General features: G+C 53.2%; 2 protein-coding genes and 1 non-coding gene across 6 annotated transcripts; 2 read left to right on the top strand and 1 right to left on the bottom strand.

Moving 5' to 3' along the window:
• The first annotated feature begins 2872 nt into the window (after nt 1–2872).
• Nucleotides 2873–9606, top strand: LOC102459940 (acetylcholinesterase-like). 2 transcript variants are annotated; one of them, XM_075913930.2, is made up of 4 exons: nt 2873–3031; nt 4505–6004; nt 8193–8359; nt 9220–9606. In XM_075913930.2, exons 2-4 carry the CDS (start codon nt 4512–4514, stop codon nt 9276–9278), a joined length of 1719 nt encoding a protein of 572 aa, XP_075770045.2. In that variant the 5' UTR covers nt 2873–3031; nt 4505–4511; the 3' UTR covers nt 9279–9606. The 2 variants fall into 2 exon arrangements, with proteins under 2 accessions (XP_075770045.2, XP_075770046.2); XM_075913931.2 differs by having other exon boundaries at nt 2900–3031; nt 4330–6004.
• Nucleotides 9607–12750: 3144 nt separating this feature from the next.
• LOC149522068 (uncharacterized) lies at nt 12751–25326 on the top strand. 3 transcript variants are annotated; one of them, XM_089770882.1, is made up of 3 exons: nt 13128–13230; nt 21181–21303; nt 25057–25326. In XM_089770882.1, the coding sequence occupies exons 1-3, from the start codon at nt 13218–13220 to the stop codon at nt 25191–25193; spliced, it is 273 nt and encodes a 90-aa protein (XP_089627008.1). In that variant the 5' UTR covers nt 13128–13217; the 3' UTR covers nt 25194–25326. The 3 variants fall into 3 exon arrangements, 2 of the variants coding, with proteins under 2 accessions (XP_089627008.1, XP_089627007.1); XM_089770881.1 differs by lacking the exon at nt 13128–13230 and adding an exon at nt 18093–19155; XR_016347318.1 differs by lacking the exon at nt 21181–21303 and having other exon boundaries at nt 12751–13230.
• On the bottom strand, nt 15787–15858 carry TRNAG-UCC (transfer RNA glycine (anticodon UCC)). The gene has a single exon. It is a non-coding gene; the product is annotated as a tRNA-Gly (tRNA).
• Nucleotides 25327–26592: the final 1266 nt, after the last annotated feature.

Here is a 26592-nt window from a genome sequence, read left to right as displayed (position 1 = left end):
TGGTCACCCAAAGGCTGAGGTAGAGTGTGACAGACCAGCCAGGTCTGGGCACCACTGAGGGTATCCGTTCAGGGTGAATTGCTCAAAACAAGGGCTCTTTACAGCCCCAGACTGGAGACCTTCCCAAACAGGTCACAACCCAGTCACACCGAGCAAAACCCCTCAGACACACTAGCTCTCTCTGGCTGTGTCTAAACTACATGGCTCCATCGATGGAGCCATGCAGATTAGGCTGATCGGCAAAGGGAAATGAAGCCGCGATTTAAATAATCGTGGCTTCATTTAAATTTACATGGCTGCCACGCTGAGCCGACAAACAGCTGATCAGCTGTTTGTCCGCTCAGCGCGCTAGTCTGGACGCTCCGTGCCGACCTGAAAGCCTTTTATCGACATCCCTGTTATGCCTCGTAGGATGAGGTTTACCGGGGATGTCGATAAAAGGCTTTCATTTCAACAGGGGAGCGTCCAGACTAGCACACTGAGCCGACAAACAGCTGATCAGCTGTTTGTCGGCTCAGCGGGGCAGCCATGTAAATTTAAATGAAGCCGCGATTATTTAAATCGCGGCTTCATTTCCCTTTGCCAAACAAACAAATCTACATGGCTCCGTCGACGGAGCCATGTCGTCTAGACGTACCCTCTGTGCCGCAGTCAGCTTTGGGCCTAACACACAGGTGAGGGGTTACAGAACCCAATCTCACCTACTCCAAACGGATCTTTCCAGTTCCAAAGAACCAGCCACAAATCAGTTTACACTTTGGATCTTACCCACAGGATCACACTGGGCCAATCCTTTAGAATCTAAAATCTAAGGCTGCATCTAGACTGGCAAGTTTTTCCGCAAAAGCAGAAAAACTTGCCAGCTGTCTGCACTGGCCGCTTGAATTTCCACAAGAACACTGACGATCTCATGTAAGATTGTCAGCGTTCTTGTGGAAATGCTATGCTGCTCCCATTCGGGCAAAAGCCCTCTGGCGCAAATGCTTTTGTGCAAGAGGGCCAGTGTAGACAACGCGTTATTGTTTTGCGCAAAAAAGCCCCGATGGCGAAAATGGCGATCAGGGCTTTCTTGTGCAAAACCACGTCTAGACTGGCACGGACGCTTTTCCGCAAAAAGTGCTTTTGCGGAAAAGCGTCTGTGCCAATCTAGACGCTCTTTTCCGCAAATGCTTTTAACGGAAAAACTTTTCCGTTAAAAGCATTTGCGGAAAATCATGCCAGTCTAGACGTAGCCTAAAGGTTAATTAATAAAAGAAAGAAAAGCATGAGAGTAAAGTTGTTAAGGAGAATACATTACATGCGTCGAATCTCCCAGCTTTCGATGCAGGCTCTTAGCAGAGATGTTAGAAACTGCAACCTTAAAAGTCCTGGGTGTACATCCTATGTCAGGACGGGCCCACGATTCTTCCCGGCTCTCTGTTCCCCGCAGGGCTGCATCTGGAATCAGTAGTAGAATTGAAGGCAAGATCAAATCCGCCTCATGACATTTTATATTCACCCCTGGTATCTTCCAAGTTGGAGCAGGTCACATGGTCCAGTGACCTATCCTTGTGTCCCAACTCAGCAATCACGATACTGGCTGGTTTGCAGGTCTCAGACACAATCCTCAGGTGTGTATTGGCCTCTCTGAGAGCCTTGTTCCTGGAGCCTTGCTAATTAGATAGTCACTGATTGGACATTCCTGACCCATCGCTCTGTCTCAGGCAGAGAATTTTCCAGCATCACCACAGAGTACATATTTATTACTCCACGTACAGATATCACACAAGCACATGAATGACATACATAACATCAGTAGAACACACGCTTTCATTGGACACCTCACATGGCCCCCTTTGTACAGACTTTGGGGCACCCCCTCGCCCCTTGTGTGCAGCAGTGATCTGTCTGATCCCCTTACAATCCAGTAACGTGACAGAGGCATGTAAATTAGCCTACCCGACATAGTCAAAGAAGCCGGGATTTAAATATCCGCCGCCTCATTAAAATAAAAATGGCCGCCGTGCTGTGCCGGCTCAGCTGATTGTCGGCACAACGCGGCAGTTAAGGCATGGATCGGTCGACAGGGAAAGCCGCTGTCGACCGATCCCTTATACCTCGTGACTTTCTCTATCGACCGATCCACGCCTTGACTGCCGCGTTGTACCGACAATCAGCTGAGCCAGCACAGTGCGGCGGTCATTTTTATTTTAATGAAGCGGGGGATATTTAAATCCCAGCTTCTCTGATTATGTCGGGTTGTCTAATTTTCACGCCTCTGTCGGCAGAGGCATGTAGTCTAGACATACCCCCAAGGGCCTGGATTCTGTATTTGTCATTGCTCCCATGAGGGGCATTTCCAAGTACGGTTCGATGGCCCAACAGATCACACATGTGCTAGTGACACAGACTTTGGCTGCAGCCTTTCAAGCACGCTCTGTCCCATCCTCCCCTGTCCCCCAGGTTTGGGCGCAGGGAGTTGATCCTTCACCCCAGCTGCCGGTGGGGCAGCCACTCTGCCAAACTTTTAACCCAAGATCTTTCCAATGAAGCCTGCCACCCGTCCCTCCTGCCCACCCCCAGTGAGGCATGGGAGGTGAACACAGCTGTCGCCGCTCGCCGCTCCCGGGCACTCCCCTGACTCAGAAGCCAAGACGGGGCCATTCTCCATGCTCAGCAGCTGTGGGGCCCCACCCCAGAGTCAGCTGCATCTCGGCACGCAGGGAGCAATGGGCAATGCGGCCCTGCTGGGTGGATGCTGTCTGCTGCCTCACCCCAGAAGTGGCTGCATTTCAGCCAGCGGAGCTTCTCCACAGCATCAGGAAGCCTTTGGCCCCGGCCCTGGATTCCCTCCAGCCCTGCCCCCACGTGTCCAGCTCTCAGCAAGGTCACTGCTCAAAGGATCAATACCCCGGGGGTTGTTCGTCTCTGCATCGGAGCCATTAGTTGGCTCCGGCGTCCTCTGCGTGCTGAACCACAAAAGCTGCAGAGCTGCAACAGGACTGGGGACAGGGGACTTGGTGCTGCCAAGGGGTCTCCCTGCTGTGAAACGGTGAGAGAGGGAACGACGCAGCATGGAGGGCTGGAAGTGGGGTCTCCCTGGGGAATCACCCATCTACTAGAGCATTTCTCAGATCCCACATCAAGGACCCCTTTTCCTTATTCACTGAGGCTGGAACCCAGGTGCCTAGCCCCCTGCCCTAACCACTAGACCCCACTCAGCTCCCCGAGCTGGGGTTTGAACCCAGAAGTCTTGGATCCCCACCTGCCCTCGGCTCCCTGCACATGACCATCCCCCCACACATTCTGGAAAGGAGGCACCTTTGCACCCCACTCTACAGCAATTGGGGCTGAATCAGAGCCCGTGCGCCCCGGAAGGGAAAGACCCCATGTGCCAATTCCTGCCCCACCCCATTGACCCACCCAGCCCTCCACCTTGAGCCTGGATTCTGCATTTGCGGCTGCTCTCGGGAGAGGCTTTTCCAAGAAGGGTTTGATGCTCTGAACCTGCCTCTCTAATTCTGACTCCCAGCCCCTCCACCCTGCTATAGGGCCATATCCCAGGAGACCTGGCTCCTAACCCCTTCCGCCTCCCCTCCCCCCCCCCACACACACACTCAAAACCAATAGATCCCATTCCCTTCCAGGGCTAAGGGGAGATCCCAGGTCCCCCTCCCTCCTTGACTGCTCTAGATCCCCTGCCCATCATCACAGACCCTATAGCTTCCTCCTCAGGTCTGGACCAGCTGTTTGGTACTTCCCTCCCCTCCCCCGCCCCCAATCCCATTCCTGCTTTGCCTGCCGCCTCTGGGCTCTGCTGGGTTCCGGTTTGTATAGCCACAGTCTGAGGTGAGCAATCAGCCAGACTGCAAGCCTCTACCCCCAACTCCAGGAGGGGAGTGGGGTCTAGTGGTTAGAGGGGGGGGGCGAGCTAGGAGCCAGAACTCCTAGTTTTAATCCCTAGCTCGGGGAAGGGAGGGGAGTCTAGTGGTTAGAGCGGGGGGGGAGCTAGGAGTCAGAACTCCCAGTTTTAATCCCTAGCTCGGGGAAGGGAGGGGAGTCTAGTGGTTAGAGCGGGGGGGGGGGAGCTAGGAGCCAGAACTCCTAGGTTTAATCCCTAGCTCGGGGAAGGGAGGGGAGTCTAGTGGTTAGAGCGGGGGGGGGGGGAGCTAGGAGCCAGAACTCCCAGTTTTAATCCCTAGCTCGGGGAAGGGAGGGGAGTCTAGTGGTCAGCGCAGGGTGGGGGGAGCAGGGTCCTAGAGCGGGGAGCTGTAGCCGGAAACGTGCTCTCACCCACAGAGGGGTGAAGGACGTTCCCTGCTGAGCTCAGCAAATGACTCCTCTCCCCAGGGTAACTGACCTGCGGGCTGTATTTGATCAAGGGGAGCAAGGACAGCACAAGAAACTACCTGCCCCCATCTCTCGGTGGAGGGCTTGGATCAGAGCGGGTCTGGGAAAAGCTACAGAAGACAGGCCCCATATAACGCTCCGTGTAACCCCCTTCGGGGGGGGATTTCCCTTCCAGCCCCGCCATGCCAGGACTCCTCCCCACGCTCCCCTGCCTGCTCCTCCTCTCCCTGCCGGGCCCCAGCGCCGGCTCCGACGACGACGGCACCGTGGTGCTCACCACCAGCGGCCCCATCCGGGGCACGCGCCTCCCGGCCGGCTCCGACACGGTCACGGCCTTCCTGGGGGTGCCCTACGCCCAGCCCCCCGTGGGGCCCTTGCGCTTCCAGAAGCCGCTTCCCCACCTGCCATGGAGCGACGTCTTGGAGGCCACCGACTTCGGCCACGCCTGCATCCAGATTTCATTCTCTGGTAGCCCGGAAGCTTCTATCTGGATGCCCAAAACGCCGCAGTCCGAGGACTGTCTCTTCCTCAACGTGTGGGTGCCCCACCCCCGGCCCCCGGAGCCGGTCCCCGTCCTCGTCTGGATCCACGGCGGGGGGTTCATAACGGGCGCTGCCTGCCTCAACATCTATAACGGCCGCTTCCTCGCTGCCACTGAGAAAGTGATCGTGGCCTCCATGAATTACCGGCTGGGGGCGCTGGGCTTCCTGGCTCTGCCCCCCGCCGCCCCGGGCAACGTCGGCCTGTGGGACCAGCGCCTGGCGCTGCGCTGGCTGCGGGACAACGCGGCCGCCTTTGGCGGGGACCCGGCCCGCGTGACGCTTTTCGGCCACAGCGCCGGGGCCTCCTCCGTCGGCTTCCACCTCCTCTCCCCGGGGAGCCGGCCCCTGTTCACGCACGCTGCACTTCAGAGTGGCGCCGCGACCGCCCCCTGGGCTTGGATCTCTTTCCAAAAGGCCCAGGAGAAAGGCCGGAGGCTGGGCCAGCTGCTGGGCTGCCCCGAAAGCGACCACACCGCCCTGGTGAGCTGCCTGCAGGGGAAGGAACCCGGGGAGTTCCTCCAACACGACCCCTTGGCCATGCGCAAGGAACTGTTCTCGAAGGCCTTTGTGCCGACACCAGACGGGGATTTTCTCCCTGACGTACCTGCCAGGCTGCTGAGGGCTGACCACGGCCAGCCTCTGCCCATCCTGACCGGCGTCACTGCCAACGAAGGCACCTTCCTATTAAAATTCAGCCCTCTTAACTTCAGCCTGGCGAACACCAGCGCCATCGGCTGGGAACACCTGCTGCAGATGGTGAGGCTGTTGGCACCAGGGGCCCCGGAAGAGGCCATCCAGGCTGTGGCACAGCGGTACAGTCAGGAGCGGCAGGATGACGCCCGGTACTTATGGGCCATGGGTCACACCACCGGGGACCACGGCTTTGTGTGCCCGGCAGCCGAGGTGGCGGGGCGAGAGGCGGACGCCGGCTGGCCTGTGTACGTCTACTACTTCACCCACCGCAGTCACGTCTTGCCTATGCCGGAGTGGATGGGGGTGCCCCATGGCGCTGAGGTGCCGTACCTCTTTGGGACCCTGGCATCCCTACGAGGAGCCAACTACACGCTCCCGGAGGCCGACGTGGCGCTGAGCCGGAAGCTGATGCGGTACTGGGCAGAGTTTGCCAGGAGCGGGTAAGGGAATCCCCCAGAATCCAATAGCCCTGGTGCTCAAACTAGGAGGCTTTGTCTACACTGGCAAGTTATTCCAGAAAATCAGCCGCTTTTCCGGAAAAACTTGCCAGCTGTCTACACTGGCCACTTGAATTTCCGCAAAAGCACTGACAATCTCATGTAAAATCATCAGTGCTTTTCCGGAAAAACTATGCTGCTCCCGTTCGGGCAAAAGTCTTTTTCCGAAAAACTGTTCCAGAAAAGGACCAGTGTAGACAGCAGAGATTTTTTTTCTGCAAAAAAGCCCCGATCGCGAAAATGACGATCGGGGCTTTTTTGTGGAAAAGCGCGTCTAGATTGGCCACGGATGCTTTTCCGCAAAAAGTGCCTTTCCGAAAAAGCGTCCTGCCAATCTAGACGCGCTTTTCCAAAAATGCTTTTAACGGAAAACTTTTCCGTTAAAAGCATTTCCGGAAAATCATGCCAGTGTAGACATAGCCGGAGGGTACATTTATACTGCAGCACTATTTTGAACTAACTAGTGCTACAGGCAGTCCCCGGGTTACGTACAAGATAGGGACTGTAGGTTTGTTCTTAAGTTGAATCTGTATGTAAGTCGGAACTGGCGTCAGCCGCTGCTGAAACTGATCAGTTTCAACCGCGGCTGAATCTGGATGCCAGTTCTGATTTACATACGGATTCAACTTAAGAAACCCAGGCGTCCCCAAGTCAGCTGCTGCTGAAACTGATCAGCGGCTGATTCCAGGAAGCCCGGGGCAGAGCAACTCTGCCTCGGGCTTCCTGTAGTCAACCCCTGGTCAGTTTCAGCAGCGGCTGACTTGGGGACGCCTGGGGCAGAACAGCTGGGGTGCTGCCGAGTTGGCACAGTAGTGCCGAGGAGCAGCGCTGCGGGACCAACTCGGCAGCGCCCCAGCTGCTCTACCCCAGGCGTAGGCAAGAAAAGCCTGGTCTGCTGGGGGGGGACACTAGCTGCAACCCCCCCCCCCCCCAGCAGACCAGGGAGACACGGGTGGCGGGACCGCCCGCGTCCTCCACGGCTTTGCTCCATCTCCCTGGTCTGCTGATCAGGGAGACGGGGAGCAAAGCCGCGGAGCACGCCCGCAGCGGGACAGCCCAGGCGTGCCTGGGCTGTCCCACTGCGGGCGTGCTCCGCGGCTTTGCTCCGCGTCTCCCTGGTCTGCTCGGGGGGTTCCCCCTCCCAGCAGACCAGGGAGACGTGGAGCAGCTTTTCTCACCCCGGAGGACGGGGGCGGCGGGACTGTAGCGCATCTGGGCGTCCCGCCGCTCTAGTCCTCCGGGGCAAGAAAAGCCCCGTTCATAACTGCGGATCCGACATAAGTCGGATCCGCGTAACTCGGGGACTGCCTGTATTCTGACATAACTCAGGGTACGTCTACACTAGCCTCCTAGACTAGGGAGGCTAATGTAGGCATTCGAACTTGCAAATCAAGCCCGGGATTTAAATATCCCAGGCTTCATTTGCATGTTCCCGGGGGCCGCCATTTTTAAATGCCCCGTAGTCGGGAAGACTGCCCGTGGCTACACGCGGCAGGGATCAGGTAGTTCCAATTAAAGCTCCTATTCGAACTACCGATATTCCTTCTGCAAGGACGGTAACGTCTATCCTTCCTATTAGCAGCCTGTCCTGAAAGTGCAACAGGCAAAGGGCAGCAGTCTGTGGCTTCTATTCCTTTTCGACCATTAGAAAGAAGTGGCCATCGTTAGTTAAGGAAGCACGTGGCTTTCTCCGTTTGGAAGGACGAGAGACAGTGGACATCTTAACTGAGGGCAAACTGCAGCTTCAGCCTCCTACCTACCCCAGACTCTCTATCTGGGCCCCCATGTTCCCCCCCCCCCCCACACACACACACACCACAGTCTCCTTCCCTCTCCCTCCCCCGTCTCCCCCACCCGTTCGTCTATATTGCTCTCCTGCCCACACAGCCCACATGTCTGAGAGCCAAATGACAAGCCGTCGTCCCCGACGGCAGCATGTGGCATCAGTCGCCGAGAGAACAAGGGCACCCTGAGTATTAGTTTGTTTGAGAAGAAGGGCAGGGGAGGGGGCTCCCAGCTGATGCCAGGGCGGCCATTTTGGAAGAGGGCGGCGCATTGCAGGTTGGCTCCCGATGACCCCTGCACCTGGGCCAGTGCTCGCTTTCAGGGGACGTGTTTGCTTTCCTCTCAGGAGCCCCACAGGGCCAGGGAGCGCTAAGGAGCAGTGGCCCCGCTACAAATCCACAGAGCAGAACTTCCTGCGCATCAGCACGGAGCCACCCCAGCTGGAGGGGACGTCGCCCGCCCGGCTCTGTGGCTTCTTGATGTCGCTTCTCAAAGAGAAGCCCAGCCCGATAGGTGAGCGTCAGTCCGGGAAGGGGGTTATAGAATCATAGAATCATAGGACTGGAAGGGACCTCGAGAGGTCATCGAGTCCAGCCCCCCGCCCTCAAGGCAGGACCAAGCTCCGTCTACACCATCCCTGACAGATGTCTATCTAACCTGTTCTTAAATATCTCCAGAGAGGGAGATTCCACCACCTCCCTTGGCAATTTATTCCAATATTTGACCACCCTGACAGTTAGGAATTTTTTCCTAATGTCCAATCTAAACCTCCCCTGCTGCACTTTAAGCCCATTACTCCTTGTCCTGTCCTCAGAAACCAAGAGGAACAAATTTTCTCCTTCCTCGTTGTGACACCCTTTTAGATATTTGAAAACCGCTATCATGTCCCCCCTTAATCTTCTTTTTTCCAAACTAAACAAGCCCAGTTCATGAAGCCTGGCTTCATAGGTCATGTTCCCTGGGTTACGGCACCCCATCATCCCTGGGTCATCGTTCCCTGGGTTCCCCATCGTCCCTGGGCCAGCCAGTCCCCCCCACCATCCTGGGACCAGGTTAGAGTTGGGGCCCCCTGGAGGGTAAATTTGCCAAATGCCATTTCCTGCACTAGAACCCACAACCCCATCCTTCCCAGGCAAGCGCCAAGTAGTCTCCTAGATCCATGGGTGGATTACAGCCTTCTGCCCCATTTCCCCCTTTTCAAGTGAAGATGGGACCCTCTGGCCTCGTACAGGGGTAGACAACTGCAGGGAGCGCTCCCGTTCCTGGAGGGCTCCAGAATCCATGTGCTGCAGGTCGTCTCTAGGTTCAAGCCCAGTTTGTGGCTGTTTGGGACTTTTCTGGGGGGCAATGACATCTGCATTTCCTCCCCCCAGCTGAGACCCATGGAAGTGCAGAACCCTCAAAGGAGAAGGCGCATGAGGAGGAGAACTGAGCCCAGTGGAGCAAGCCAGGTCCTGCAGCATCCAATTCCAGACGTCTTCTATCCGCCGAGCAAAGAGAGAAATTTCCCCAACTGGGAGTCAGTTACTAGCTGCTGTAGTAATTCCATCTGGCCTCTAGATGGAGACATCATCCTAGTCACTTAGCACTGACGTTTCCTTGCAGTGTGTCATTCAACCATTAGATGTCACTGGGGTAGCAAATGGTTTCAATCAAGGTGGTGTCCCTGGTAAACAAGAGAGACCATGCTGGAATGAGAGCTGTGTAGAGACCTGTTTGGGTCAGTCGCTGCTTTCTTTAATAAACAGCTTCTATTGTTATTATTATGTATTATGTGCATTATGACATGAGATCAGGACCCCGCTGAGGTAGACTCTGTAGACACATACTACCAGATCTTCCCTGGCCGTACAGGCTACCAAAGGAAATAGACAAAGAAAGGATCGTTATCCCCCCATTGCACAGATAGGGAAACCGAGGCACAGAGGGGTGATATGACTTGCCCAAAGTCACACAGTGAACCTATCGCCAAACTGCCAGACGATATTTTGCCCAGTGGGAAGACAGTCAGCAAGGGAACGGGCGGCTGTTTGGGAAAGGGATTTCAAACACCCACCAGCTAGACACAGAAAAGGCAACAACAGAGCAAACCAGACCCTGCCACTGTGGGGAAACCTGAGAGACGGCCTCTCAGGGAAGGAAAGAGGGTTCAAACACAGGAGGCCTTACTCCCAGCCCCTTCTGCTCTCACCCACTCCTCTTCCCGAGCTGGGGATACAACCCAGGAGTCCTGGTTCTGCTCCCCTCTGGCTCCAATGAAGAGACGAACAGCCCCCGTTGTAGCAATCCTTTGAGCAGTGACCGTGCTGCCAGCTGGACATATAGGGAAGGAGTGGGGGGGGGGCAGTTGGAAGGAGCCCAGGGCCAGAGCTGCAGAATGCTTCCGATGCTGCGGAAAGGCTCCGCTGGCTGAAATGCAGCCACTTCTGGGGTGAGGCAGCAGACAGCATCCACCCAGCAGGGCTGAAACGCCCATCGCTCCCTGCGTGCCGAGATGCAGCTGACTCTGGGGGGGTGGGCCCACAGCTGCTGAGCGCAAAGGATGGCCCCGTCTTGGCTTCTGAGTCAGGGGAGTGCCTGGGAGCAGAGACAGCTGGCTTCGCCTCACTGGGCTTGGGCAGGAGGGGCGGGTGGGCAAGACCTTGGTGGAAAAAGTTTGGCAGAGTGGCTGACCCACCGGCAGCTGGAGGGAAGGATCAACTCCCTGCGCCCAACCCTGGGGGGGGATGAGACAGACCATGCTTGAAAGGCTGCAGCCAAGGTCTGTGTCATTAGCGCAGGTGTGAGGTGATGGCCCAGCAAATCCTGCTTGGAAATCGCCCTCCAGGGAGCAATGGCAAATACAGAATCCAGGCCCCTGGGGGTGGGGAATGGGTCAGGGCCTTTCTCTTCCAGGGGGCGCTCCTGGGCTCTGATCCAATCCCACGTCCCCTTGCGCCTGCTTCCATCTATTGAAGCCTCCCTTTCTCCAGCCATTGGGTGACCAGACAGCAAATGGGAAACATCAGAACAGGAGGGTGAAGGGGGTACTAGGGGCCTCTGTAAGACAAAGTCCCAATTCTTGGGACTTTCCAGAGTTCCCTGTAAGCTGAGTGTTTGTGCGGCCTCCTGGGAGAAACTGAAATGCTGCCCAGCTGATTGGCAGCGTGCCCACGGAGAGGTTTTGTTTTTCAATTGGTGGTGCACATTCTCGCAGGCCTTGGTGCACATGACAAATTTATTCTGCACATGGATGGACAACAAAAGCCACATCAGCGGGAAAAAAGGAACCTGTCCCTGCGGCTTGTGTCATATAACAACCTGCAAGTGTCGTCAATAAACCGGTTTTCTGGACTCCCAGGCAGTGCGCGGCTCTGCTCACTGGCCACTGAGCACCAACAAAAATGGGGAGTGAGGTCCAGGGGTTAGAGTGGGGGGAGGGATGGGGACTTAGGACTCTGGGGTTCTGTCCCCAGTTTGGGGAGTGAGGTCTAAGGGTTGGAGCAAAGCAGGCTGGGAGTCAGGTCTCCCGGGTTCTATTCGGACTCAGGGGGCGGGGAGGAGGAGAGGGACTTGGTCATCTGTCTGCCGAAACCCCAGAGCACCACCCGCCTCCCACTGTGTCCTGCGATCCCAACACCGACCGCCCAGCCCCCAGCGCCCACACAGGTTCACGCCCCGGCCCCTGCTGTAAATGCACCAACCACACCCAGGTCATCTCTGGAGACCGAATGTGCTTTAATGTGCCGGGAGACTGCGGAGAGGCAGTTTGGTCTCGGGATTCCTGAGGGGTTTATGGGCAGGACACATCAGTATGGTCTGCTGGCACTCACAGGGCCTGGATGCTCTTGTTTGCAGGGCCCCACCCCACAAGCAGGCATCCGGACTTGCTCAGCTCTTCGTATGTCGTCTCCTGCACCTCAGATGTCCTGGGCCTGCACCTGCGAGACACACAGCGAGTGGGGTTAACAACAGCGGTGAGGAGCTCAGCCCAAGCGGGGTTTGGTCTGGTTCGAAGCAGGAAGGGAAATCTGAAGCCAAAACGTACGTGCTGGGCAGTGGGAGCTCAGCAGGGGGCGCTGTCCCTTGGCAGTCAGTGCTAACCCCAGTGTGGCACCAGGGGGCGCTGTGCAGCGCGGAGTAGACTGATGGGTCAGTAGGGGGCAGTGCTGACTCAGGTGGAGTCGCTAGGGGGCGCTGTGGGGGCAGGGAGTAGGCCAGGAGGTCCACTAGGGGGCGTTGGCCTTTCACAGGCAGTTCCAGCTGCAATGCTGCCTGAGTAGGAGTGGGTCAGCGGTTCTCAGGACAAAATTTTTGTGGGGCAGGGGCCTCAGAGAGTGGCCACCAACTCTTGCGGGTGTCTGCTGTCCAGGGGAAAGCACCCAGACACACATCCACCCAGACACACCCACCCAGACACACATCCACCCAGACACACACCCACCCAGACACACACACCTAGACACACCCACCCAGACACACATCCACCCAGACACACCCACCTAGACACACCCACCCAGACACACACCCACCCAGACACACCCACCTAGACACACCCACCCAGACACACACACACCCAGACACACCCACCTAGACACACCCACCCAGACACACACACACCCAGACACATCCACCCAGACACACATCCAGCTCATTGTCATTTCTTTATGGCTCGCCAGCAAGCCTGGGGGGAAACGCGCTCGTCCCAAAACGTGCCAATCACACTTTCCGGCAGACTTATTCAGCCCCGGAAAGCTTGGGGACAAATTCAGGCCTGGATGGACACGGGAATGGAAGCAGGAAATGGTGGGGAAGGGATTTGTGTGCAGCCTCCTTAGGTGTGTCGGTAGCAGAGCAAGAGTCAGGCTAAGTCGGTGGCCTGACAGCGTGAACACTGCTACCTTCGCCTCTCACCTCCGTGGTCTCTCTCCAATCCTCCTTCTCAAGCTCTTTCCCCCTTCCTCCTGTTCATTCTTGCATCCTTCAGCCCCTCTGCTCTAGCATTCCTATTCCTCCTCCCTCCTTCCTCTCCTCCAGCTCTACTTTTCTTCACCCACCCTTCCTCTCCTCCTTCTCTGTTTCCCTTCCTCCCTTTTCCCAGCCCCCTCTTTCTTCCTCTTCTTCCTCCCGAACTTCCCCCATCTACTGAAGCTACAACTTTGCAATGTGCCCACATTCCATGTGTCATGATTATGAGGGTTAGCCAGCAGCCTGGGGATTAAGGGGTTAACTACACCTAGCCAGGTGGAGTGACCAGTAGGAATGTAGGTGGGACTTTCAACCTGGGACAAAGGAATTTGGGTTTTTTTCCCTTTCTCCTTTTGTCTCTTGGGGTGTGTTCTCCGCAGCTACAGAGAGGGACAAGCATCTCTCTCTCTCTCTCCAAGAAACAATGCTTCACTTTTGTAAGTAGGGTAAGGTTTAGGTAGTTTCCTTAGGCTTTATTGTTTTAAGGGTTGGGTACAGGATCTGAGATCTGGCACTCCTTAAAAGATGTTTTGGCTTTTCTTTGTAACTAAGTTCTAGGCCCATGGAGTTTCTCCAGGAGTATATTTTGTTACCTTCCTATCTAGTCATTATGGTTGCAACAGGAACATTGTTGTAATAATAAAAGTTCTTTCTTTTCTTTTTATTAACCGGGCAGTGGTTAATTGTGTGCCTTGATTTTTAGCTTAGGGGTGAGATTTCTCAAATGATCTTTCTCCTGATTTCTTTATCAACATTTGGGTGGTGGCAGCGGAAGTTTTATTCCCAAGATCTAGGTTTTTAAGATTTTGGGGGAAGTTTTATACCAAGGCCTGGTAGATAAGGCTTTGGGGTACACTTGCTGGCCCCCACTTCTGCATTTATCATGCCAGAGTGGGGAAGGAGCCATGACACCATGCACGGTTGGCTAGCTCATCCACACTGTGGCTCCTATGTTTCAATCGTCTCTCCTTCCCTGAGAGGCCAGCTCTCAGTTTCCCCCAAAGTGGCAGTGTTTGGTTTGCTTTGTATTTGCCTTTTCTGTGTCTAGCTCAAGAGGGGGCAATAATTTTGGGCTGGGGTCCACTTCAAAAGTTTGTCTCAGAAGGAGCAGGGCCAGCGCTCCACGGCTGTGGGACCCACTTATGCCTATTTTTCACAGTTAAAGCAATACCGCCCCAGCAACATCAGGTGAAGAGCCAGGTGCATTTTGAGTGGCTTGACAAAGCCCTGGCTGGGTTGATTTAACTGGAATTGGTCCTGCCTTGGCCAGGGGGCTGGACTTGATGGCCTTCTAAGGTCTCTTCCAGCTCTATGGTTCTATGATTCCTTGTGGCTGTGTCTACACTGGCAAGTTATTCCAGAAAATCAGCTGCTTTTCCGGAAAAACTTGCCAGCTGTCTACACTGGCCGCTTGAATTTCCGGAAAAGCACTGATGATCTCATGTAAAATCATCAGTGCTTTTCCGGAAAAACTATGCTGCTCCCGTTCGGGCAAAAGTCTTTTTCCGAAAGACTTTTGCACAAAAGGGCCAGTGTAGACAGCACAGTAGTGTTTTCCACAAAAAAGCCCCGATGGCGAAAATGGCGATCGAAGCTTTTTTGCGGAGAACCGCGTCTAGATTGGCCACGGATGCTTTTCCCCAAAAAGTGCTTTTGTGGAAAAGCATCCTGCCAATCTAGATGCGCTTTTCCGAAAATGCTTTTAAAAGAAAACTTTTCTGTTAAAAGCATTTCTGGAAAATCATGCCAGTGTAGACGTAGCCACATGTGTGTTTTGGGGTAAAAACATAGTTTCTCAGCCATTTGGCTAAGTTCAAGAGCAGCACAGGGGGAGGCAGGGAAGTGGCCCAAGGACCCGGCCCGAGAGCAGTGCTCATGTTTCTTTGCCGTAAAGCGTTGCTTCTTGGGTGTTCACCTAACAGCGAGTGTTCTGTGCCTCTCGGCGAAGACAAAAAGCAGTGAGAGGTAGCCCGCAGCTGCGGAACCCATCTATGTGGAGTGGTGTGGAGAGGGCTGATAAAGAAAAGTTATTTATTAGTTCCCATAATAGAAGAACTAGAGGACACCAAATGAAATTAATGGGTAGCAGGTTTAAAACTAATAAAAGGAAGTTCTTCTTCACACAGTGTGTTGTCAACCTGTGGAACTCCTTGCCAGAGGAGGCTGTGAAAGCTAGGACTATAATAGAGTTTAAAGAGAAGCTGGATAAATTCATGGAGGTTAGGTCCATAAAAGGCGATTAGCCAGGGGATAAAATGGTGTCCTTGGCCTCTGTTTGTCAGAGGCTGGAGAGGGATGGCAGGAGACAAATCGCTTGATCATTGTCTTCGGTCCACCCTCTCTGGGGCACCTGGTGCTGGCCACTGTCGGTAGACAGGATACTGGGCTAGATGGACCTTTGGTCTGACCCAGTACGGCCGTTCTTATGTTCTATGCTCGCTTTTCAGAGTTAAAAAAAAAAAACCTCACATCTGACACCTTCCCACATTGCATTGGGTGGGAATTGAGCCCAGGTCAACTGCTTGGAAGGCAGTAATGCTTGCTGCCAATCCACCAATGCGCCTAGCTTGCCCTGGTAGTAGAATTGGTGGGGGGTGGCCCACGTCTGCTCCCAGGCCCGCTGGTGGCGAGACGTGTGTTTTGGGGTAAAAGCATAGATTCTTGGCCGTTTGGCTAAGATCAGCAGCGGTGAGGTGTGGGTAGCAGCTGCCCTGAGCTCTCCGTGACGTGAAGAGCCAGGTGGGAGAGGAGTCCTGGTGCCTTTTGAGAGGGCTTGAAGATGGCTCGGGTGGAGGGGGAGAAGTGGCTGCCACATGCTGTGTGTGCCCTGGGGTCCTGGCCCAAGAGCGGTGCTCCTGCTTCTTTTCCGTTCACCTACAATCAAGAGTTTTGTCCCTCTTGGCAAAGAGGAAAAGCAGTGGGAGTCACTGGCGCCTGTTTTTCAGAGTTAAAGCAAAACCTCTGTAGCAACATCAGACTCTGCCAGCCCAAATTGCATTGGCTGGGAATCGAACCCAGGTCAACTGCTTGGAAGGCAGCTATGCTCACCACTATACCACCAATGCTTGTGTCTGTTTCTTGCTGTAGACTTGGTGGGAGATGGCCCACGTCTGCTCTGAGGCCTGCTGGAGTCCAGATGTGCGTTTTGGGGTAAAAGCAGAGCTTCTCGGCCCTTGGGCTAAGATCAGCAGCAGCAAGGTGGCAGCAGCGGCTGCCCTGTGCTCTCTGTGACGTGAAGACCTGGGGAGGAGAGAAAAATTGGCCGCCCTATCTTTTGTCCCAGGAGCAACCAGGCATCCAATCCAGCCTCTTCAGGGCTGGCGCTGGTGCCACTTGAGAGCAGGGAGGCGAGGTGGGCTCCGTGAATCCTGGAAGAGGGGACTAATGGACTGGGCCGGCAAGGTCTTGTATTTATTCCCGGTCTATATTGTACATGGTCTTTCCAGTGCTGTGGCCTTTCCTGCCTTCAATTGTGCCCCATCCCAGCCCCTGCAGCACGGCGCCCCCTAGTGCCACACTGAGGCCTGTGCTGACTGCCGGGGGAGAGCGCCCCCTACTGAGTCCCCACTCTAGTTACTCCAGCACCGTGCCCTGTAGCATCGCCCAGGGGCTGACACTGACCCACTAGCCGGTAAATAGGAGACACAATCTCTAATCTCCCTCCTGCACAGATCAAGCCGAGCTCATTCCTTGGGAGAACAAAGTGTTTGTCCTTGTGGAGGCCGGTTCACTGAGATCCATCCCACCTCCTCACAGAATATTTATAGCTTCTTGGCCGCCTAAAGCCCAAGGCCAGAAGTTATCATGGGGTTTGGCCGGGAAGCTCTCAAGCGCTGGTTCTTCGGTTGCCCCTCCACTGTCATTCTGCTCCTGGCCTCTATCTTGGAGTTCCCCCTTGGGAGCCACCTACTTGCTGTGCAGGGTGTGAGAGGGAGAAGAGGGGGGGTGTTGATGTCAGGGTGTCCCTCTTCCCCCCACTCCTGTCCCTGATCTCCACACAGAGAGAAGGGGATGGAGGGAACTTGGCCGTGCAAATCTCTGTCACCCTCACACACTGTGTGCATCTCTGTCATTCTCATAAACACACAGGCTACATCTACACTGGCACCCTTTTCCGGAAGTGCTTAAAATGGAAAACTTTTCCGTTATAAGCATTTTGGGGAAAAGCGCGTCTACACTGGCAGGATGCTTTTCCGGAAAAGCACTTTTTCCAGAAAAGCGTCCGTGGCCAATCTAGACGTGCTTTTCCGCAACAAAGCCCCGATCGTCATTTTCGCGATCGGGGCTTTTTTGCGGAAAAGAAATCTGGGCTGTCTACACTGGCCCTTTTCCGGAACAGTTTTTCCGGAAAAGGACTTTTGCCCGAATGGGAGCAGCATAGTTTTTCCGGAAAAACACTGACGATTTTACAGTAGATCATCAGTTCTTTTCAGGAAATTCAAGGGGCCAGTGTAGACAGCTGGCAAGTTATTCCGGAAAAGCGGCTGATTTTCCAGAATAAGTGGCCAGTGTAGACACAGCCACACTGTCTTTCACTCTCCGCTCCTCACCCAACACGTACGTGGGGGGGGGGGTTGTCACTACTTTTGCTGCTTGCAAAGTGGGTTATTTTTCGTTTTCGACTGGTCGGTGCATTTCAGCATTTTCATTTCTCTCTTACGCTTAAATGTAATTCTTTGAGGAGCGAGTTCTAAAATGCCAAACCTGTCATATCGTGTCTGGAGTAATTACCTAGGGCAGGCATGTCCAAAGTCCGGCCCGCGGGCCAATTGCGGCCCGTGTTCCGGTTTAATACGGCCCCCCAGGTAATTTGGCAATATCTATCTTTTATGGCCCCCAACGAATCCATATGTATTGAGATGAATACATTGTAAAATCTCAGTTAATGTCAGTTGGTCTAAATCAGTTATAAATATATTTGGACACAACATGTATACTTGGTGTTATGTTCCTGTTCATATTTTTTGAACTTAAAAGTTGACAGACAACCTTTATTACCAATAATATGTAATGTACTTTACAATGTTCCTGACATATATTTCAGCTTCCTGGATTTTTTTTCATCTGGCCTTCGGATATGAAAGGCAGAGTGATTTAGCACCTGTTTAGATTTATCATCCATGTGACGAAATGAAAAGTATGCCGTTTGCAATAAACTTTGCATAAAATAGTTAATTTGCATTTAATTTTAATGGTTCAAAGAATGTCAGGCAAAATGGTCGGCCCTCACGCATGTTCACTTCATCAAATCTGGCCCTCGTTGAAAAAAGTTTGGACACCCCTGACCTAGGGCATTTGTGCTCCTGGAGGTGGCTGGCATGTCCCTGCAGCCCCTGAGAAAGGCAGAGCGGCATGGGGGAAGGTCTCCCTATGCCTTCCTAATGTGAGCACCAGTTCCATCCCTGGGGCAACCTATGGTGGATGTTCAAATGTTCCCAAAGTAGGTAGGACTTGACCTACCACCCTGCTGCCGCCCGGGCGAAGGCCCTGTCCCTCTCAAGAGCTCACCCCACCTCCCTAGTCCCTTAGCCTGTGTTGTCTGTCTGGTCAATTGGCAGCTCCTTGTAACGCCCTTTTAGGTACTGTAAAGCTGTTCTCCTGTCCCCTCTCCGTCTTCTCTTTTCCAAACCAAACAGGCCCAATTCTTTCCATCTTCCCTCATAGCTCATGTTCTTGGGACCTTTCCTCATTCTTGTTGAGCTTGTCCGGACCCTCTCCAATTTCTCCACCTCTTCCTTAAAGAGTGGTGCCCAGAACTGGACACAGCACTCCAACGGAGGCCTAATCCGCGCAGCGTAGAGCGGAAGAATGACTCCTCGGGTCTTGCTCACCGCACGCCTGTGAACAGAATCATGTCTGTTTGCTGGTTTTTGGTTTGTTTTTCTGGCAACAGCGGGACACTGTTGACCCATAGTTAGCGTGTGGTCCTCTACGACCCCTAGATCCCTTTCCGCGGGACTCCCTCCTGGACCGTCGCTTCCCCTTCTGTATGTCGGGGAGAAAGCCCAGGAGTTCTGACTCCCCGCCCTCCAGCTGAAGACATCGCTGGAGGAGACGGGGGAGAGCAGGATTGCCTTCGGGCGGCAGCTGTTCTTTGTGTGGGCGCCTGCCTGGCCATTGGCCAAAGTCCAGTGTGTACCTTGCTGTCCTCCACCCACCCTGGGGTGTGATCTTTGGGGGCTGGCCCCTAGGGCATTGTGGCAGGATAAAGCCAGCCCCAAGCCACCCTGCTGTGAGCCAGGAGAGTGCATCTGAGAAGTCTCCACTCCTCTGACCCAGCATCTACCTTGACACAGAGGAACCCAGCATGGCCCAGGCTTTTTTCCTCCCAGCCTCTGTGCTGCTCTGCCTCGTGCTAGGGGGTAAGTTCCATCTGTGGCTGCGGGGGGTGGGGGGGAGACAGAGCTGGAGCCGCGCCTGCTGTGGGGGACACCCCTTTCCTCCTATAACCAGAGATAGAACCCAGGATAGAACCCAGTGAAAGGACCCAGCTAGTTCAGTAGATAGAGCGTGAGACTCTGCAGGCGTCTTTCGGAAGAAGCTTTTCCGGAAGAGATCTTCCAAAAAAAGCTTCTTCCGAAAGAGCGCGTCCACACTGCAAAAGCGCGTCGAAACAGCAGTCTGCTTTTTCGAAAGAAAGCGTCCACACGGATTGGCCGCTCTCTCGCATGTAAGTTGTGATTACTCTGGACGGAGTGCCTACCAGGGCACCTGTGCTTTTTCCTGGAGGCCTCTTCTTTCGAAAGAACTCCCTTTTCTGCGTCCACACGCCTTTTTCCGAAAAAGCTCTTTTGCAAAAAGGCTTCTTCCTCATAGAAAGAGGTTTACCGCTGTCAGAAAAAAAAAAAAAACCCTCCGTTCTTTCGACTTTCTGTCAAAATAGCAATAGCAGTATGGATGTAAGTGTAGTTTTTCCGGAAAAACGCTGCAATGTAGACAAACCTTTAATCTCTGGATTGTGGGGTGGAGCCCCATATAGTGGGGGACGAGGGAGCTTAATGGCTACAGCACTGCCATGTGGGTGGTCCAGATTGAGATCTTTACTCTGCCTGATTCAGAAAAGAGGTTTTCAAGTACAGGCAGTCCCCGGGTTACGTACAAGATAGGGACTGTAGGTTTGCTCTTAAGTTGAATTTGTATGTAAGTCGGAACGGGTACATATTGTAGGGGAAACTCTAGCCAAACATTTCTCCAGAGCTCAGTTTTATTCTCCCACACCTCACTTCCCTCAGTCCTTTATTCTCAAGCTGAGGTGTCTGCTGAGAAAAGCCGCTCCGCGTCTCCCTGGTCTGCTGGGGGAGGGGGCGCAGCTAGTGCAGGGTTGCCTCACCCCGTTTGTAAGTAGGGATCCGATGTAAGTCGGATCCATGTAACCCGGGGACTGCCTGTACCTGAAAAGGTGTTACAAGCCAGGGTACGTGTACACTGCAGTTTTTTCAGAAAAACTGCTATTTTTCCGAAAAAAACTTCAGTTACATCCACACTACAATCATGTTCTTTCCGAAAAAAATCAAAAAAACAGAGGGGCTTTCCCAACAGCGGTAAACTTTTTTCTACGAGGAAGAAGCCTTTTTCTGAAAAAGCTTTTTCAGAGTTCTTTCAAAAAAAAGGCATATGTGGTCAAGGAAGAGGGTATTTTTTCTTTTTTTTCAAAAGAAGAGCCCTCCAAGAAAAAGCACAGGTATCCTAGTGACTACTCGGTCCATAGTAATCACAACTTACACGTGAGAGAGCATCCAATCAGCGTGGATGCGATCTTTCGAAAAATCAGATCGCTTTTGGAATGCACTTTGGCAATGAGGACGCTCTCTTTCAGAAGAAGTTTTTCCAGAAGATCTCTTCCGGAAAAGCTTCTTCCAAAAGAAGCCTGAAGCCTAAACAGAGCCTGCAGCGGGAGAAAAATTGTTCCCCTCGGCCTTTGAGGACAGGAAAAGAAGCAAGGGGCTTAAACTGCAGCAAGGGAGGTTTAAGTTGGACATTAGGAAAAACTTCCTACCTGTCAGGGTGGTGAAACACTGGAATAAATTGCCTAGGGACGTTGTGGAATCTCCATCCCTGGAGACATTGAGAAGCAGGATAGACAAAAAACTGGTCAAGGATGCTCTAGATCAGGGGTGGAGAACCTCAGGCCAGGGGGTTGAATGTGGCCCCCTGCATCTGGGGCTCCCCAGAGCATAGGGGAGGCCCATGCACAAGGCAACAGTGGGGAGCCCACAGAATCTACTAATCTCCCCTCCCAGAACCAGAACAGAACCCAGGAGTCTACTGTGACAAGTAGACTCCCCTCCAAGCCGAGGCTGCAGGCTGGCGATGGAAGCATTCCCTTGGGAAGGGGGGTGGGGTGGGTGGCCCCAGCCTGACGGGGATTCGCTCGTGTCCTTCCGCAGCCGACGCCCTGAGCTGCCGGGTCTGCAGCAGCATTCACCCAAAGATGCCCTGCATGCCCGAGAAACTGAGTTGCAATGCCCTCCTTCCCAAGGAAAGCTGCCTGGCCATCACCATCTCCAGCGGTAAGGACCAGGGGGGGTCTGGCTGCCCATGTCTCCGTTCTCCCTCAGTGGCTCTGCTCCACAGGCAAAGTCCCCCCCCCACACACACACACACACACAGACGTCCATCTAAAAATCTAACTCCCCCTTGTCTCCCCCCCACACACACTTCACATCCCACACCTTGTCTCCCATCGGAGCTGAGGAAGTTAGCCCTGCCCTCTGTGTTGGCCACACTCACTCCCAGACGGTAACCACGCCCCTTTCCTCGTTAGGGTGTGGGCCCTTTATTTCCCACTGGTGGCCCATCTCTGTCTGAGTTGGCCCCGCCCCCCTCTGCTGGCCACACCCACCTAGAAGCATTGGACCACTTACCAGCGTCCTTGCAAGACATGGCTTGCACTGTAGCCCAGGACATCGTGTTAAACTACGTCCCACCTCCGCACCCTCCCTGGCCTTCCTTTATAAGACCCTCTTAGCGCCACTTCCTTTGCCCCCAGCCAATCAGCACCTCTGGTTTTCTATGATGTTTTGCACCCTGTTCTCCCAACAACCTCTCCTCCCCCCCCCACACCCTACCACACCCTGATCCTGCCCCGCGCTCCACAAACGAGGGGATCCAGCCCCTGAAGCCCACAAGCTGCTCATCCTCCTAAGGCTGGGGAGTGATTTGTCATGGGTCCCCAATCTGATTCTCTTGGGGCACGTCTACACTAGAGCGTTACTTTGAAATAGCGCGTGGCTATTTCAAAATAACCAGGTGAGCATCCACACAGCAAGCCCCTTCTTTCGAAATTATTCTGATTTCAAAATAAGAAACCCTCATTTCATGAGGAATAATGCTTCTTTCAAAATAGCACTAGTGCGGACACTCCACCGCTGCTGTTTCGAAATAACTACTCCCCAGCACCTTTCAGAGTCATTACCCACCAGTGCTTCCTAGGGCTCTAAATCGAGGTAGCGCATCGACATTAGGGGAACCTGCCTCCAATTAATTTCGAGGCTTCCCTGTAGTGTGGATGCTCTATTTCGAAATAGTTATTTCGGGAGTTAGTATTGCAAAAATAACTTATTTTGAAATACCTTTTGGCTGTGTCTAGACTGGCAAGTTTTTCCAGAAAATCATCTGCTTTTCTGGAAAAACTTGCCAGCTGTCTACACTGGCCACTTGAATTTCCGGAAAAGCACTGACGATCTCATGTAAGATTGTCAGTGCTTTTCCGGAAATATTATGCTGCTCCCGTTTGGGCAAAAGTCTTTTTCCAAAAGACTTTTGCGCAAAAGGGCCATTGTAGACAGCATAGTACTGTATTCCGCAAAAAAGCCCCAATCGCGAAAATGGCGATCGGGGCTTTTTTGCGGAAAACCGCGTCTAGATTGGCCACGGACGCTTTTCAGCAAAAAGTGCTTTAGCGGAAAAACATCCTGCCAATCTAGACGCGCTTTTCCGAAAATGCTTTTAACGGAAAACTTTTCTGTTAAAAGCATTTTCGGAAATTCATGCCAGTGTAGTCGTAGCCTTGTAGTGTAGACGTACCCTTAGGCTATGTCTACACTGGCGGCTTCTTGCGCAAAAACATCTTGCGCAAGGGTTCTTGTGCAAGAAGTCTTGCGCAAGAAAACGTCCACACGGCCATGTGCGAGCTGCGCTTTGGCACAAGCGTACCCATGGCAGAGTGGACGCTCTCTTGCGCAAGAAAACTCTGATGGCCATTTTAGCCATCGGGCTTTCTTGCGCAAGAAATCCCTGCCGAGCGTCCACACTACCCTCTTGCACAACAGCTCCTGCACAAGAGGGCTTACACCTGTTAAAAAAGAGCGCAGCTCTTCCGCAAGGAGCCCTCTCTTACCACGCCGTACGGTAAATTTTCTTTCACAAAACCGGGTGGCCAGTGTGGCTGCTCTGCGGATTCTTGTGCAAGAACGGCTGTACTTGCGCAAGAAGCCACGAGTGTAGACATAACCTTAGGGTATGTCTATACGGCAGAGTTTTTCTGGAAAAACGACACTTACGTCCACACTGCAGTTGTGTTCTTTCAATGGTAAGTCAAAAAAACAGAGGGATTTTTCTGACGGTAGTAAACCTCTTTCTATGAGAAAAAAGCCTTTTTCCGAAAGAGCACTTTTGGAAAAAGGCGTGTGTGGAGGGGAAGAAATTTTTTTTTTCGGAAGAAGAGGCCTTCAGGAAAAAGCACAGGTGCCCTGGTGGTCACTCTGTCCATAGTAATCACAACTTAAATGTGAGAGAGCGTCTAATCAAATGTGGACCAGGAGCAGCCCGTGAGCTTAGGCAGACTAGGCAGTTGCCTAGGGCGCCGCCAGCCCAGGCGCCCGATGATGATGTCACGGGGCGCCTCAGCACCCCGTAATTACATCATGGCCATTGACGGCCGTGCATGCGGGGGCACCAATCGCGCCTTCCGCCTGGAGTGCCAGCTGCCAGCTGGTCTCAGGCCGCTCCTGATGTGGACGCTATCTTTTGAAAAAGCAGATTGTTTTTTCATTGCGCTTTTGCTCTGTAGACGCTCTCTTTCAAAAGTTTTTCCAGAAGATCTGTTCCGGAAAAGCTGCTTCCAAAAGAAGCCTGCAGTCTAGACATAGCCTCAGACATGCTCCTGGGGTACTCCATCGTCTACATTCATCCTGGCAGAGGGGATCCTGCAGGCCCTGCGCCTAAGCCCGGAAACTGGTGTTTCTGACATACCGAGGCCCTTGGACACACAGACGCATTCCCTCATAGCACACTCCTGGACAGGACAGCTATGGTTTCTCTCTCTCTCTCTCACACACACACACACAAGCTCAGAAGGGGACATGGTTTCATCTTGGCCTGCCAGATGGTTTAACCATAAATACTGAATACCTCCCCCCCCCCCAAAAAAAACCACCAGGGAAAAAATTCTGTTGAGAAAAAAAAGGGGGAGACCAATGTTGTTGAGGGGGAAAAAAAGGCCCCTGTGAGTTATTAAGCAAAAAAAATAAAATAAAAAAATCCAGCATGGCCCCTTTAAGAAATGCCTTTGAGGCTTTTTAGCCCTAACAGTCTGCCAGCGGCTGTCCACCATCTTATCTGCCTGCTCCGGGCCAGACAGCTCCCCTATGAAACCAGGTAAGAACCTAGGATTTTCACCCCCTGGCCAGGAAAAAAATCAGAAAATACAGGACATTTTAGGTGTTTGGTATTTTCTGGATTTTTTTACCAGACAGGAGACGAAAACACCGGACTGTCCAGGTCAATGCCGGACACCTGGCAACCTTAATTTCATCTAAGCTGGCACCTATATAAGGTTGGCAGACGTCCTTTCTTAAAACATTTTGAGAGCTAATACCAACTTTCATTTTGAACCTTTTTTTTTTTGTATCTTTTTAAATGTTCGCCACGGTGCAAAATTCCAGGGTGTCAACATTGTTTTTCAATGTTGTATCGATGTCGATGTTTAGATTTGCAGGAAATTGTGGGGACGGGTGTCAGGCAATCGGGGGGAGGGGGGTGGACAATAATAATTTCCTGACAGCAGAGGTTGAGATTTGAAAAGGAAAACCCATTATACACAAATGATCAATATCGCATATCGAACAATACAGTGGCAATAGCCTTGAAACGGGCTCTGATAAGTTCACACGCGGCATTTTTCTGACGTGGCATTGTAGGCAGAGTTCAGTGCTGGAAATGTATTTTGCTGCCTTATCTGTGTGTGGCGAAATGGACATTTACCCACAAAAATGGAGGCTTTCCAGACCTATCCATATCCCAACTGAATATCTCCGCTGCAGGTGACGAGGTGCAGCAGAAGATGCTGGGCTGCATCCAGACGAATCACAAGAAGTGTGGTATGACCTGGGAGGACCCAAAGACAAACCGCAAACTCGAGTACAAGTGCTGCTCCAACGCCGACTACTGCAACGAATAGGGGGCTGGATCCAGCCGAGGCGCCCCCTGGATGGGGTGCAGGGCACGACTGTGCGAACCAGATGCTCACGCCCCCTGCTGTAACTTCCAGCTCCCTCCTCCCGCGGCAGGGTCAATACAGCCGAGTCCAGAGCCCTGGTGTCTTGGGAGATTCATTTCTATCCGTCCTGAGCTCAGAAACCCACACGGCAGGGGGGACACAGGGTGGCGGGTGGGAGAATGCTCGTTCTACTTCAGAGGTTCCCAACCTGGGGTATGCAAAAGCGGCGAGGAGTCCTGTGGCACCTTATAGACCTGTGGTCACCAACCAGTAGATCGCGATCTACCGGTAGATCTCGGAGGCTCTAAGGCTGTGTCTAGACTACATGCCTCTGTCGGCAGAGGCATGTAGATGAGACACATAGGCAAAGGCAAATGAAGCGGTGATTTAAATGATCGCGGCTTCATTTAAATTTACATGGCTGCCGCGCTGAGCCGACAAACAGCTGATCAGCTGTTTGTCCGCTCAGCGCGCTAGTCTGGACGCTCCCCTGTCGACATCAAAGCCCTTTGTCGGCAGCCCCGTTACTCCTCGTGGGATGAGGCTTACCGGGGCTGCCGACAAAGGGCTTTGATGTCAACAGGGAGCGTCCAGACTAGCGCGCTGAGCGGACAAACAGCTGATCAGCTGTTTGTCGGCTCAGCGCGGCAGCCATGTAAATTTAAATGAAGCCGCGATCATTTAAATCGCGGCTTCATTTGCCTTTGCCAAAACAACAAATCTACATGCCTCTGCCGCCAGAGGCATGTAGTTTAGACATACCCTAAGAGTAGCTCTTGAGCCCTCTCTGAACTGCGCGCCTGCGCAGTACATTTACCTTAGATTTCCTCATTTGAGGAGCAGCTACTCACTGAGCAACAGCACAGATGAGTAGCTGCGAGAAATGGTGGGGATTTAATTTTTGAAAGTAGCAGTATAAGGATTGGGGGTAGCAAGTGATGGAGAGGAGGAGAATAGAGAGGACGGGGCTTCAAGGAAGGGGCGGGGCGGTAGATCTTGGCTTGGTCTATCATTTAAAAAGTGATCTTGGGTGTAAAAAGGTTGGAGACCACTGTTATAGACTAACTGAAGTATAGGAGCATAAGCTTTCGTGGGCAAAGACCCACTTCGTCAGATGCATGCATCTGACGAAGTGGGTCTTTGCCCACGAAAGCTTATGCTCCTACACTTCAGTTAGTCTATAAGGTGCCACAGGACTCCTCGCCGCTTTTGCAGATTCAGACTAACACGGCGACCCCTCTGATACTGAACCTGGGGTATGTGTACCCCTAGGGGCCACGAGAAGCTTGTCAAGGGGGTACAGGGAATATTTGGTAAATAATTAGATCATCCTAACTGAAATATTCCCAAAGTAGTAGTG

Source organism: Pelodiscus sinensis, chromosome 19 (genome assembly GCF_052426305.1).
Source record: "Pelodiscus sinensis isolate ZL-2025 chromosome 19, ASM5242630v1, whole genome shotgun sequence".
Lineage (NCBI taxonomy): Eukaryota > Metazoa > Chordata > Testudines > Trionychidae > Pelodiscus > Pelodiscus sinensis.
The sequence above is the reverse complement of the archived record's forward strand: the minus strand, read 5'-3'. Positions and strand labels throughout refer to the sequence as shown.

Bases quoted from the DNA above. Each gene is read 5' to 3' on its own strand.
- LOC102459940 (XM_075913930.2), top strand. From the start codon at position 4,512: ATGCCAGGACTCCTCCCCACGCTCCCCTGCCTGCTCCTCCTCTCCCTG. The intron at 6,005-8,192 runs GTAAGGGAATCC...CTTTCCTCTCAG, and splicing joins GCAGAGTTTGCCAGGAGCGG to GAGCCCCACAGGGCCAGGGA. The intron at 8,360-9,219 runs GTGAGCGTCAGT...TCCTCCCCCCAG, and splicing joins AGAGAAGCCCAGCCCGATAG to CTGAGACCCATGGAAGTGCA.
- LOC149522068 (XM_089770881.1), top strand. From the start codon at position 19,101: ATGGCCCAGGCTTTTTTCCTCCCAGCCTCTGTGCTGCTCTGCCTCGTG. The intron at 19,156-21,180 runs GTAAGTTCCATC...GTCCTTCCGCAG, and splicing joins GCTCTGCCTCGTGCTAGGGG to CCGACGCCCTGAGCTGCCGG. The intron at 21,304-25,056 runs GTAAGGACCAGG...TCTCCGCTGCAG, and splicing joins GGCCATCACCATCTCCAGCG to GTGACGAGGTGCAGCAGAAG.